Genomic DNA, 13650 nt, shown 5'->3' with positions numbered 1-13650 from the left:
GGCAGGGCCTGGCCGGAACCGCCGCGCCGGAAGCAGCCCTTCGCTTTCCTGTCCCCCGGCGCCGGCTCGCCGGAAGTGGCCCCGTCTTGCCCGCCTCCCACCGGAAGCGGGCCCCCGCGCCGCAAACGTTCCGGGGCGGGGAGCCGAGCTCGCGGAGGCAGCGACCCGAACGGAGGTAGAGGCGCTGCCCTGGGCTCCCCCGGTCCCGCCTCAGCGGCCGGTCTTTTTGCCACAGAGTTCTCTTGCTCGTGCCCGACTGCGCCGCAGGTCCAGCCCCCCTGACGGGCCCCGCGTCCCTCCAGCCGTCTCCCCGGGACCCCCGCCGCCGCCGCCGCTCCGGGCCCGCTTCCTGCGGCCTCCCCGGGGCCCGCGCCCGCAGCAGGGCGTCTCCGCGGCGCTCGGCCTCGGGTCCTGCTGTCTGTCGCGCGCACGCGGCTGGCCCCTTGCTCCGGCGGGGCTCGCGGCTGCGGCGTCTCCGCAGACTCCGGGCCGGCGGGCCCTGCCCCCCGCGCCCCCCGCGCGCGTTCCGGAGCCTCCCTGCCCCGGCGTGGCTCGGCTCTGCCCCGCGGCGTCCCTGCCCCGCGGCGTCCCTGCCCCGCGGGGCGAGCTCTGGTCCCGGGCGCACGAGCAGGGCGCGCTTCTGCCCTCCCGGCGGCCGGACTAGGTCCCTTTCCGTCTGGGGGGAGCGCGCGGCGGGGGTGGGGGAGGGGCGTCCCCCACGACCGGGTCGCGGCTGAGCCAGCCGGACGCCCGAGGCCCGGGGTGTCCCGAGGTGGACGCTTCGTGCGTGACCGCTGCATCAAAGCCCGGAAAGGTGAGGGACCGTCTCCTCGGTCCCGGCTGTGCTTCCTGCCCGGGGCCCGGGCCTGTGCGTGTTCAAAGACCCAGTCAGTCCGCGGGGAATCCCGAGCCTGGGACCGCCCGCGCGGACACACCCTCCCCCGCCTGGTCTGACGACCTCCAAACTCGGACACGTGTTTTTACAACTTTTTTAATATATATTTTTATAAACAGGTCACGTGATAAAATAGCACAAGAAACACTTACCAAATATAAGGTTATATCTTCCGCATATACAGGAGAATGAGGTCGTTATGTACAATAAGAAAATGATTTTCGGGGTGGGTTGGTTTTGTTTGTTTTCCTCTCTCCCCTGAATTTTTCCTCCTACAGTCGTTGCAGTTGCAATAATACTTTGGACAAACGGACAGCTGCCTCCTCCCCACTAGGGAGCTGTGCGGAGGAGGGGCTGAAGAAACTGGCTCCTGACCACCTCAGCCCCGGAGCCTCCCGAGGGCACTCCAGGACAGGGAAATCTTTGGGCTGTTGAACTTTCTCTGCTTCAACAGCGTCTCTCGCTCGCACGCTCTCGCTCGCTCTCTCGCTCTCTCTCTCACTCTCTGGCTCTCTGGAAACTGGTTACTTTCTTCCAACCAGATGGGGGGGGGTCCCAAGATTGGGTGTGGGCACCGTACTTCCTGGGGCTCAAGGTTGGGATGGGAAGGGGTCCCAGCCCCCTCCTCAGCAATTGCCAAGATGTGCCAGCGTCCCCCCAGGGCTCGCATGTGTCTTGGGACTGGACAGAACACGGCTAGAGCCCACCCGGGCAGGCGGAGGTTTGGGAAGCTGGGGAGGGGAGGGGGGCAGCTAGAAAGGCGTCCTCCCTCCGCTGGGTGCTGGGGGTGTGTTGGCCACTTGTTAAGACTGGACTTGCTGGCTGGGCCTTGGCCAGGGCCCACTTGTCCAGCCTCCACCTGATGGAGACCCCCCGGGGGTACAGTGTGGCGCTGAGGAGGCTGGGCCTGGCTGGCTACAGGGGCTGTGGTTGGGGTCCATCAGGACTACGTGCAAGGCCTGCCGGGCCTGAGGGTCGCTCCAGCTTGTGGTCGGTCAAGGTGGTTGTATCCCCCCCACCCCGAGGTTGAGGTAAGCTACAGCCGGCTTGGTTGACGTTGATGATAGCAAGATCGTCAGCCAGTCTGTCCCTCCCTCAAACACAGTTCTTCCCTAGGCTGGCCCAAGGACCTGTAGGCCTGCAGGTGGGGATGGGGCGGGCAGGGGGCTGCCTCCTACAGCGGCAAGGAAAAAGGGGAGGTCTCTTGGGTGGGGCTGGCATGAAGTGGGGCAAGGGCAGGGGGGGACTTGGGCTCCTTGGCGGGCCATGGCTTTGGCGGTGGCCTGTTCCCCCTCGCACCCCTCCGAGGGCTCCAGGCGCGGTGCAGTGGAAATGCGGGAAGCCCTTGGGGCTCTTCTGGCCCCTGTGTCCTGGGGGACCCAGCTCCCCTCAATCCCTCTGGGCCCTGCCCGAGATGGGGGGACAGCGGGGGAGACAGAGCGGGGTGTGGCGGGGAAGGCGGTAAGGGGGGGCTGTCAGGAGAGCTCAAAGCGCCCCCCAGGACCGAGCCGGCCCCTGCCTCCCCCCCAGAGGGTCGACGAAAGATGGAGGCGGCTGTGGTGCGGCGGAGGGCGGGCGTGCAGTGCGGGCACGAGGGGCATGCACAGAGTCCCCGAGTGTGCGTGCGTGCGTGGGGCTGGGCCCGCCCGCCGCCCCCCCCCTGGCCCGGGCGGGGCCAGGAGGGGCGCGGGGCGGGGGCTTTCACTGGGTTCGCCCTGCCTCCCGCGCTGGGCCGGGGGCGCGAGGGCTCCCCCAGGGCAGGGCCGGGAGAAGGTGTCCCCGCCCGGAGCGTGGCGGCTTCCTGCTCCCGGCGCGGGGAGGCCCGCGCTACTCGATGACGAGACAGCGGGGCAGGTGCTGCGAGAAGTACTTGAAGAGCTCGGGGGTGGCCCCGGGGCAGTTGGTCAGCTCCAGCTCCTCCAGCTCCTGCAGCTGCACCAGGCCCGACAGCCCGGTGGCGGTCAGCAGCGGGCAGCCTGCAGGGGCGGGAGGCGGGGCGGCGTCTGAGCGCGCGGGGCCCGAGCGCACCGCGAGGGGCGGGGCTCGTCCGGCGTCTCCGTGCGGCCCCGGCCCTGGGACCCCGGGACTCGGCTCCAGGTGGGACACAGCGAGAGGGGCCCGGCAGGGCTGGCGGAGTCGGGGTAAGTCGGGGACGGGGTGGTGGGGGCCTCACCTGCCAGAGACAAGAGACGCAAACTCCTCATGGCCAGGAGGTGCTTCAGCCCGAAGTCCTGCACCTGGGCGGGAGGGCGGGGCGGGTTAAGGAGCTCCGCTCGCGCCTGCGGGGAGCCCACTGTGGGGACAGGCCTTGGGCCTTGAGGCCGGGAGCTGCTGGAGGGGCAGGAGGCGGGGTCCGAAACGGGGGTTTCTCGGCTTCCGGAGGAGCCAGGAGGCAGCTGGGGAGTGGCGGCGGGGTCTCCGGGGAGCCCCTAAGCCCCGCCTACGTCGCCCGCGGGGTGGGGAGGGAGGGGGCCGGGAGCAGGTCGGCGGGTTGTCTGGGCGGGGGCTTTGCCCGGGTCCCCCACCTCCCCTTGCCTACTCCCCAGTCTTTGGAGGCGGGGAAGGCCGGTACCTGGCAGCACCATCGCAGGTAGAGGCTGCGGAGGGACGACATGGTGGACAGGTAGCTGAGGCCAGTGTCCGTGATGCGCACACACCTGTGGGGGCGAGAGAGGGGCGCTGCCCGCCTTCAGATCACCTCGCGCCGCCCGTCATTTCCGAGCCCTTCCTCCTTTCCCGGGGCGTCCCCTCCTGCAGGGCTTATGATAGCCCCTCCCTTGCCACGGCCCTGCCCCCGCCAGGCCCGGGCCCCTACCCTGGCGCCTGGTAGTTACCGCGCACTCTAGGCCCCTCAACCCACGCCCCGTGGCTCCGCAGCGCCGCTCCAGCTATAGGTCTGCCCATTAATCTAGGCTCCCCCGCTTAGACGCTCTCGCTGGCCTTGCCCCGCCCCGCCCCGGTCGTGCCCTCCACCTGCCCCGTGGGTGGGGCACGCGCGCACCTGTCCAGCACCAGCTCCTCCAGGCGGTGCAGGTCGCAGGCCACGTACTCCAGCGCCATGTCGGTGATGCGCGGGCACCACGAAAGGTCAAGGCTGCGCAGCTTGCGCAGGTTTTCCGCCACAAGCTCCACGCCGTCGTCAGTGACCTTGGAGCAGCCAGAGAGGCTGAGCGCGGTGAGGTTGGGCAGGCTGTGCACCACGTTGACCACGCCGTGGTTGGTGATCTCCCAGCAGGAGAGCAGGCGCAGCGTGTGCGTGCTGTGGCCCTGGCGGGCCGTGAAGTAGGCCAGCGCCGTGTCCGTCACGTGGTAGGCCTGCAAGCTCAGCTCGGCCAGGTTGGGCAGCAGCTGCGAGATGGCCGCAATGGCGTCGTCGGCCACGTTGATGCAGTCGCTGACGCTCAGGGAGGTGATGCGGGCGCTCAGGCTGGACCACAGCCCCGCCTCGGTGAAGTCGTTGCAGCCCGACAGCTCGAGGCGCACGACGCCCTGCATCTGCTCCAACATCACCTGCGGGCGGGTGGGCGGAGGGTGCGGTGAGGCTGGCGGGGCCGCTGCGGGGCAGGAAGCAGGGCTCCCGGAAGTAGACGCGTGTAACACACGCATCAAGCTGCTCTGTGACAGGTGCCCCTTGTGGTGGGTTTGTCCCATCACGGCACCCTTCTAAGAGGCAGAGCACAGGGGACCTGGGAGCTCAGGGCCGCACCAGAGCTGGTGTTACTGATTTGAAGCTTAGAATCCTGGCCCCGGGGGCAGGGGCTGCCTGTGCAGCTGGTGCTCTGACCTGTGCACCTGCTCCCCTGCAGCGTCCCCCACCCAAGGGTTTCACAGGCACATAGGCCCTGAGCTTAGGGGAGCCTCCCACTGGATCGATCGATTGCTTTGGTGTGGCTGTCTTGAAATTCTTAATCATCTTTGAACAAGGGGCTTGAAATTTTCATTTTGGACTGGGCCCCCCCAAATCACTTAACTAGTCCTGCTTCCCTTCCCCCAGAGCCACAATCTTCAGAGCACTGGCGCTTCCCTCAGCCACTTTGCTCCTCGTACGCCCAAGTCCCCTCTGGGGGTACCCCCCCCCGCCATGCACACACACGCCAGCTCAGTTGCAGCCGCTTGGCCCTGCCCACACCATCCCTGTCCCTTCCAGGCCCCCAGCGGGGCGCACCTCCAGGCCTGCATCTGTGATGGTGGAGCGCTTGAGGCTCATGGCCTTGACGCCCTTCTTGGAGAGGGCGTAGTTGTCGATGAACTCACAGATGTCCAGGTCGGAGACACCAACCAGGCAGAAACCCTCAAAGCCACGCACAGCGAAGCCCTGCAGGTTCACAAACTCCTTCTCGCCACTAGGCAGCACGTTGTAGAGCTCCTTGGCATGCAGCACAGGTGTAAGGCCTGCCCAGAATTTGGGCTGGTAGAGCACACGCCGCCAGGCCTTGCACACTTGGGCCAGCACACACTTCTCACAGGCCGAGAAGTACCAGAAGAGGCCGTTGAGGATCTTTTCGTCTGTGGCCAGTGGTGGCCGCTCCACTGGGGGCCCGGGAACAGGGGCTGAGGCTGGTCCACCAAGGGGGAGCCCCGGTGGGGGGCACAGGCCCCCAGCCAGGGCAGCCCGTGGCAGTGGGGAAGCCAGGCTGGGTGGTGGGAGGGTAGGTGGGGGAGGGGGCTGGCAGGGGCGGTTCTTGGCAGCTGGTGTGCCCTTGGTGATACTGGCTGCACCCAGGCCGTTGGGCTGGCCTGGCAGCTTCACCAGGCCATTGCGAGGCAAGCATGGAGGCTTGGGGTCGCCGTCCACACCTGGGCTCGACATCTTCCTCGCTCAGTCTGCGGACAAAGGCCGGGAGGGTGTAATGAGTCGCTGCGGGAAGAGAGCTGGGCTCCCCATCCCCGCGCATGTCCTCCCATGGCACTCCCAGAACCACCCAACAGAAAGGACCTGAATCCAAGTCACTCCTTCCCTGACTGTGAGCAGCGGCAGGAAATCAGGGCTGTTCATGACCAGGACATTCCCTGAGTACCTAGTGTGTGCGCTGAGCTCCACCTGTACTCACAGACTTTTTCGGCCATGTAGGCACTACAGTTCCCATTTTAGAGATGAGAAAAGAGAGGCAGGCAGAGACAGACACAGAAAGACGCTCGCTCATGACTGCCCCTTCACCTTTACTACCCCAGTGCCCACGCTCGGTGCCTGCCATGCCTACCTCTACTGGGCAGGGACTGCAAAACGGAAGGAGATGGTTTGGGGTGGTCTCAGGCTCCTCCACTATGGGGTGCCACATTGGCTTTCTGGAGTGGTTCTAGTACATGTCTGAGACTCAAATACCAGCCCCTGAGAATCTCGGTGGCTATTGGATCTACCCAATAATCTGCCCACAGAAAGGGCAGGCTGTACCATGATGCCAGCACAGTGAGCCTTGGACATGTACTGTCTCTTTAATCCTCCATCCAACCCATCGATGGTGATGCTATGAGGACTGGGCCCATTATACAGACGAGGAAAACAAAGCAGCATGAACTGTTTGCCCAAGGTCACCATAAATGGCGGAGCCAAGGCTTGAACCAGAGCTGGCTGTGGAAGCCTATTTGTAGAGAGTTCCTCACAAGGTGGGACTGGACACCCCCCATGACTCCCCTCTCAGGCCTCTGAGGCTGTGAATGGGTGGCAAACGGCTTGGAGCACAGACAGCCCTGGAGAGGGGGATAGCGGGACCCTCACCATGCCGCTATCTGCTCCACATTCCAGATCTTCTCCTGCCCACCCCCACTCCAGACATCCAGCGAAAGGCACTGCACCCAGGGGCTCAGGCACAGTCTCCGGGGCCACACAGCCAGGCTCTGTGGCCTCAGTGAGCCACTTCCTTGCTCCAAGCCTCCTTTTTCCTTGCTTTAAAGCCTGAGAAGGGATGATCCGCCCCCACAGCACAACATGTGAAAAGGGCTAAGCATAGTTCATGGCTCACAGTGAGCATTTGGAAAGTGGCCCAGAGGCTGCTTCTGAGCCCCATGGCCCACCTTAGGGGAAGGGGTCAGGAGCCACTGGAAGGGAGGGAAGTGGGTTGCCCTGTCCTGCTCTACCCAGGACCATGCCCCCCACTGGCTTCAAGCCCTGGACTCAACCCTTGCTGGCATCCCACATCGGGGGAGGGGTGCAGATCTAGGCTGGGACCAGGAGTCTACTGGAACACGGGGCCCTCATGGCTGCCAACCCAGCTTTGGGTCCAAAGGCCTTCCTGCTCTGGCAGCCATGAGACCCCAAGCTGGCAATCCACACCAGGCCAGCCCTCCTTAGGGGAGGCTCCCCCACTCTGGCTGTCCCTTTACCGCAGGAAAGCAGCAGCCTCACGATGGCTGAAACATGACATTCGTAACAACGTTTGCTGAATACCCACTGGGATAATCATGTGTTCCAGCCCCAAGGCAGGTGTGTGTGTGTTGGGGGTACCACGGTTAACCTCACTTTCAGGTAGAGCCTGAGGCTCCAAGGAGTTACAGGTGACCCACAGTGGCAGGTGGGGGGTGCAGCCTGACATGAGGGGTGCCCCAGATCTCTTAAAACTAGTACGTGAGGAGGAGACCATGGGGGAACAGCAGTGCCTCATGGAGGGACAGGAGGAAGCCCACGACGGGTCCCCACTCCAGGGAGCAGGGGAGAGGCTGTCCTGTGGGCTGGCTGGGCTCAGGGAGGCAGCCCCAGCGTGAATACCTTCTGCGTCCCCGGATCGGGGTGCCGCGATTTCAGGGCTCGGGGCGCGCCGCCCACCCAGCCTCTGCCGCTTCCTGCGAGCTCGGCCGCGGAGCGCAGCACCATGGACAGCGCCCCGCCAGCCGCCGCGCGCGTGCTCGGAGCAGGCCCGGGCGCGCTCCACCGCGGACAGCGGCTGGTGGGGGCGGGGCGGCGGCCGGGCCCGGCGAACCCCGCTCGGCAGGGAGAGGCCCTGCGGGCGACGGGGCGGGGCGAGAAGGCGCCCGCTCCGCCAGGATCCGGAGGCGGCGGCGGAGGCGGCACCAGGGGAGAACTAACTCCGGAGCGGAGCCGATTTAGGTTAAAGATGCTCCCAGCCACGGGTGTGCACGTGGAGTGCCCGCGTTGGTGGTGGTGGGGGGCGGGATGCACGTGGATGCCCCGGGCGTCTGCGGGGCTCTTTGCCCGCACCCCACCGGAGCTCACATTTGCACACGCCCACAGTCCCATCCCCACTCTTCAGGCCTCGGGGTGGAGCTGGTGAAAACCAGCCAGCCCGCGGAGAGAGCCCGCGGCGGGAGGGGCCAGGCGGGGGACGGCCTCAGCCCGGGGGAGGGGGGAGGTGTCCGAGGCCTGGCCGCCCTTTATCCCACACCACATCCTGGCCGCCAGGCCCTGCCCTGCCAGTCCGTCAGCCCTTCTGCCGTGCCCCGGATTGGAACTGCCTCTTCCTGGAGGCCGCCCTGCTGCTCCCCGACCTTGTCCATGGTCCTGCCGGGCTCCCGCGGCACACCCCAGCCTCACTGACCCAGCCTGAGAATCCCTTGCTCCGTGGTTCAAAGCTGGAAACAGCCACATCTTGGTCCAGGGGTCAGAGCTTTAGGAGAGAACTGAGCTTGTGGTCAGCGATGGGTCCTCCTGTCAGACAAGAGGTCCCTTGGGGCGGGGGGCTGGGACATGTGCTCCTCTGTCTAGTCCCACCCACCCTGCCAGAGGGACTGTGAGATCCCAACCCTTTTGGTACCTGCTGCTGCACGCAGTGAGGCTCAGAAGACCTGCCTGGAGTTTCTCGTTAGGATGGGGTAGCGTCAGCTGCCAATCTGACGCCGACTGCCTCCTCCTTCAGAAATAAGCACCAGGAGCTAACGCTAGGAAAGAGGCGTTTTAAAAAGATGGCCAAACCTGCACTATTCTGAGCCTCAGCCCGTGGTGTGTTGTGCCTCCGTGTGGAGCGGAATTCTGGAGGAGGTCCTCCTGGGATAGGCTGCGGGGGCTCAAGTCTCCTGGGAGGACTCCAGAACTTGGTGGCTTCCAAGCTGACAGTCTGCAGATGTCCATGCTGAGGCTCTGAAAGGAGCTGCCTCTTTTGCCATTGAGTCACAGGGCCCCGAGCCCTAGCATGTCGACGTTACAGCTTCCTTCACCTCTGGCTCCCCCCCAGCCTTGAACCTGCAGCCCAGCCAGACCCCCTGTTCTTATTCCTGCTCCCCTCTCCCTCTTTGTCTGGGCACATGCTGGTCCCCCTGTTTGCTCAGGAGGCCTCCCTGCTTCTTCATCCTGCCAGCTCCTTATCCTCCACCCCTCAGTGTGATTACCACCCCTGTCTCCCACTGGGGGACTCCCCAGCCCTGAAAAAGCATCTCCAGGGTCTCAGTCATTACTGTCAACCCATCTGTCTCTTCCCTTGGCTGGGGACTTCTGGAAGACAGGCAGCACCGTGGCTGAATGGTCTCTTACTGCTTGCTGAATGAATGAATGAGGAAGGGCAGTCACCAGGGTCATGCAGAAAGGGGTGTGGCTGCCAGGTGCCCAGGAGGCTTGGTGGAGGACAGGCCAGATTCAGAAGAGGGCAGGTGGATGGGGGGGGGGGGGCGTGTAGCTCAGTTTGTTAATCCTGGTTGTGACAGAGGCCAGTGTCCACAGTGAGGGTGGTCGCTGGGGTCTGTGGTAGGCCTTGCAAGTCGTCAGAGTCTTGGGAAGAGGATGGCTTACACCTCCTTTCTGGCTGAGTCCCCACTCTGGGGGTTGCACGGTAGGGAGGCTGGCTGCCCATCCGCCACAACCTGGCCATCTCCAGAGAGGGCACAGGAGGCGCCAGAGGGGAGGGAGGAGCTGCCCTGCTTTTCCCAGTGCCGCTCTGCTGTTGCTGGTCCCCTCACACACTTCCTGACCACACGTGGGGAAGGGAGAGTTGGGGACAGTTTTAGAGGTTGCACAGAGCTGGAATTTGATCCTAGGACCCCCAGTCAGTCTGACTCCCAAAGATCAGACTAGGCACTGAGGTGCAGAGGGCAATGCTAGGCCCTTCCCTCCTTTCTGTGCCCTGTTCTACTTGTTTAGTCCCTGGTGCCCTCCCAGCCTGGGACCTTGGGCTGCTGGTCTCTCCCAGCACTGTCTCTGTTGTGCCCCTGCTCTCACTCCAGAGGCTGCCAGCTGCATGCCCACCCAGAACACCCTCTTTTGGGACTGCTCATGCCCAGGAAACCCCTAACTCCTCATGGCTTCCAACTCAGAGATCTCTGCCTTCATCTCAGATGCTCTGTCTGACACAGGCTTCCCGGAGTGCTGGAGGGGTCTGGCCCCAGCAGGACCTGCACTGACCATTTCTCCCTGCCCACTGAGGGCCGTGCGGCTGGGCAGGGCATGGGCAGCCTGAGAAATTCACATCAGGTTGATGTGTGGTGACAGCCCCAGGGACGGGGGTGACAACCAGGGTAGCTTGGGACTGGGGACACAGCACGGGCTGACGAACTCCATGACAAGCCCCGTGACTCAGGCACATTCACATCCCTGCCACTTTGCACATGAGCCAGCAAAATGCTCCCTTCCCGCCCCCAGCACAGAGATGCTTCTGGGGTGCAGGCTGCCCCACCCGTGCACTAGGGGCTCCAGGAAGTGAGCACATGGCCTCCAAAGAGACCAGGATTGGCGCTTCATCAGACCGAGTCCTGTGGTCGTGCCCAGGACAGCTCAGCCACATGGGACTGGGCATTTTTGGGAATGGGCTTGGGCTCCAAGCCTCATCTTGGCTCTTCTCCTCTGAAAGGATCTGAGCCACCGCTCCCCACCCCCCGGCCCAGTGCCTAGGCTAGGGGCATCTAGTGCCTGCTTCTCTGGGTCGCTGCCTTGAACCCTCCCCCTATTCCCAGCCAAGTGTGGCCCAAGCCCACCCTCCGGCTGGTCTGGCTGGGGCTCCTCGTCAGTGGCGGGGATGGTGCTGAACCACCCACTTAGCCCACGGAGCCTTCCCTCACTGCCACCTCCGCTCCTCCCCCTGAGACACAGCAAGGAGCACCCACATGGGACAAGATGGGGTCACCGAGCAGTGCCCCACCTTGGGGTGAAAGTCTCCCTGGGGGTCAGCGGCACAGGCTTCCCAGGCCCAGGCTGGCAGCCTCGAGGTCCCCCGCCCTCAGGGCTGTTTGTTTTCTCACTGCACTGGGAGAGAGGACTCACTGCAGAGCTCCAGAAGTGGACAGGAGCTGGAGGGGAGCGCCTGTCCAGTGGGCCTGCCCAGCACGACAGGTGCTGAGAGGCCGGCCTGGCCGAGGATGAGTGGAGACGGCGGGCAGCTGAGTCCCGGGGTCCCCTGGGAGCGGAACAGGCCGCCTGCACTGCCCAGGTTTATGACGGGGATTTGGATCTCCCTCCTCCCCACAGCTCCCGGTCCAGCCCTAGGGCCGCCTCCTACCAGGCCAGCAAGTCTCCATCAGGCCTTGGCCCTCCCAGGGTCCCACCCAGGCCTCTTCTCAAAGGGGTTGGCTGAAAGAAGGGGCCTGGGAGGTGGCGGGTAGCGGTAGGGGACTGACCGAGTGGGCAGGTAAAGCGGCATCCACCATCTGCTCTCTTTTTGGAGGGAAGGGTTCCTGTGCAGAGGCCGGGAGGGGCTAGAGGATTGGCCACTGGGCCCTGGGCTCCCTGAGGCTCCAACAGCTAGGCCTTCTTCCCTCTTGGGGCGATGGGTGGGGGCTCTCTTCCCCCCAAATCCCAGGAGGCCAGACCCCTCCCCAGCAAGCCTCAGGGTGCCCAGTTCCCCTTCTGAGGCCCTCCAACCTTGGCCAAGGCCCGACCCCTCCAGAACCAGGCACATGGCCAGCTCCACACCAGCCCAGGTGTCCAGGGCAGAGAGCCCCCAGCCGCGCATCCGCATGGCTTGTCCTGGAGTGTAACTGTAACACCTGTCTCACAGGCCCAGGGGCTCGTGGTGCTGGGGAGGGGAGCTCAGAGCACGAAGGAAGTCCAGGACCTCAGCCAGCTTGGTGGGCTGGAGGCCTGCAATGCTGCTGCGCCAGGGCTGTGGTCAGGGGGCGCCGACCCTCAGCGCTGGTCCAGTTACTGGGGGGACCGTGCTTCGACCAGGCGGCGCTGGGATCGGGGTCTGTGGGAGGGCCTGTCAGGGCCAGAGGCCCAGTGGCCTCGGCCTGGGAAGGGGCTGCGCCTATGTGAGGCCCCCAGGGATGGTGGCAGCCCTCTCCAAAGCCCCCTCCCCAATCCTCATTGTGGCCGCCGCCGTGGCGTGGCCTGGCCCCTTCCCCGCCCCGCAACCTGGCCCGGTGCACACACCTTACCTCGGCCCGGGCACCTGGCTCATGCCACGCCGTCCTCCGGGCGTCTTCTCGTCATGGGGAGCCCGGCATGGGCGCTGGCGAAGCGGGGAGGCGGCCGAGGTGCTGGCCTGGCCGGCAGGGCCCTGCCGCGCCCCGCGCCCCGGCCTGGCCGGCCCCCTCGGCCGCGCCCGGAGAGGAGCTCCCCGGTGGGAGAGGATCGGCTGCCCCGAGCCTCCCACCGGGGAGGCTGAGGCAGTGCCCAGATAAATAAGGCCGCTTTGCAGGGAGCCGGGGCGGGCGCCTCCTCCCTCCCCTCGCCCTCCTCCCTGCGCTCCTCCGCGGCCGCCGGCGGCGCCGCGCGCGCCCCCCGCCCGCCTCTACGCGCCGCGCCCTCGCGCGCTCTCGGCGCCGGGAGCCAATCCGGTTGGCGAGCCCGGGCGGGGGAGCCGAGGATGCCGAGCCCCGCCCCGCCCGCCGCGCCCTGCCGCGCGCCCCGCGCGCTCCCGCCGCGGCGCCCACGGGCACGCGCCGGCCCGGCAGCACCCCCACCCCTTCGCCGCGGGCGCTCGCACAACAACAAGCCCGCGCGCACGGCGGGGCGGGGCGGGGCGGGGCGGGCGGGGCGCGCGGCCGGAGGGCTGGCCGGGGGAGAGCCCCGCCTGCGCGGAGAAGTGGGGTCCCGGAATCCTGCGGGGGGAGAGGACCCGAGCTCTCCGGCGCCGGCGATTGGCCCGGGGGTGCGCGGTCTTGTGGGGCCGGCGCCGCGCGTCCCGACCCTTGGATGCCACCTGCGGGGGCGAGGGAGGTCCAACCCTCACCCTCCGAGCCCTTCCTGCTTAGCTGAGGGGGGCATCCCGGCCCTCAAATCTCGGCGCACCTGCTGGCTGCCGGGCCCAGAAACCCCTCAGTGCCCAGCCCCCCGCAAACCCCAGAAACAAGCCACCACCAGACCATCTCAGACAGTGACAAGTGCGATGAAATTTCAAGAGGGCCACGTGATGGTGACCTCGGGAGGGTGGTGGTGGTGTGGCTGGACGGGGAGACCACTCCGTGTCCAGGCACCAGGCCAAGGAGTGCTCCCGGGGAGGGGTGCTTCTGGGGAGGCGATGCCTGTCCTGAGGACAGGACCCTTGACGGGAGACCCCAAGGATGAGAGGATGGGTGAGGTTGTCCAGGAAGGAGCGTGCACAGGTCTTTAGGTTTGGAGGTCTTGAGCTGGCGAGTTCCCTCTGGAACCCCTCAGGAGGCGGCGGTGGCGGCCACTTTGGAGGGGCCAGGCTGAGGGAGTGGGGCTGGGGTGGGGTGTGGAGGAAGGGTGTGCAGGGCTCCCTCCTGGCCCCTGGAGACGCCAGGCTTCCCACACGCTCAGAGTGGAGAATGGAGGCTAATGGTACCCATCGCAGGGTCTCCTGGGAGCAGAGACTGGCGGGATCAGGTGTGGGAGAGCAGAGAGGGGTCTCTGCACTAGGGAAAGAGCCTTAAGGAAGGCCCTTGAGAGCGTCTGAGAGAAATGAAAACAGCTGGTG

The 13650-nt window shown here is 65.8% G+C and overlaps 1 protein-coding gene across 5 annotated transcripts; it reads right to left on the bottom strand.

Annotated features, from left to right (window-relative positions):
- Positions 1 to 975: 975 nt before the first annotated feature.
- FBXL16 (F-box and leucine rich repeat protein 16) lies at positions 976 to 12464 on the bottom strand. 5 transcript variants are annotated; one of them, XM_045993164.1, is made up of 8 exons: positions 12146 to 12464; positions 8602 to 8725; positions 8386 to 8495; positions 5061 to 5719; positions 3897 to 4405; positions 3468 to 3552; positions 3069 to 3132; positions 976 to 2871 (listed from the first exon to the last, which is right to left on the bottom strand). In XM_045993164.1, the coding sequence occupies exons 4-8, from the start codon at positions 5703 to 5705 to the stop codon at positions 2723 to 2725; spliced, it is 1452 nt and encodes a 483-aa protein (XP_045849120.1). In that variant the 5' UTR covers positions 5706 to 5719; positions 8386 to 8495; positions 8602 to 8725; positions 12146 to 12464; the 3' UTR covers positions 976 to 2722. The 5 variants fall into 5 exon arrangements, with proteins under 5 accessions (XP_045849120.1, XP_045849123.1, XP_045849122.1 ...); XM_045993167.1 differs by having other exon boundaries at positions 8602 to 8697; XM_045993166.1 differs by lacking the exon at positions 8386 to 8495.
- Positions 12465 to 13650: the final 1186 nt, after the last annotated feature.

The sequence above is a fragment of the Meles meles genome, chromosome 21 (assembly GCF_922984935.1).
Source record: "Meles meles chromosome 21, mMelMel3.1 paternal haplotype, whole genome shotgun sequence".
Classification (NCBI taxonomy): domain Eukaryota; kingdom Metazoa; phylum Chordata; class Mammalia; order Carnivora; family Mustelidae; genus Meles; species Meles meles.
Note: the sequence above shows the minus strand (reverse complement) of the source record. Positions and strands in the feature narration are given on the sequence as shown.

What these genes read in the sequence shown, in the direction of transcription:
- FBXL16 (XM_045993165.1), bottom strand. Translation starts at nt 5,705, where the DNA reads ATGTCGAGCCCAGGTGTGGACGGCGACCCCAAGCCTCCATGCTTGCCT. An exon ending in TCACAGATGCAGGCCTGGAG is followed by an intron (nt 4,406 to 5,060) that starts GTGCGCCCCGCT and finishes ACCCGCCCGCAG; the next exon opens with GTGATGTTGGAGCAGATGCA. An exon ending in GAGGAGCTGGTGCTGGACAG is followed by an intron (nt 3,553 to 3,896) that starts GTGCGCGCGTGC and finishes TCGCCCCCACAG; the next exon opens with GTGTGTGCGCATCACGGACA.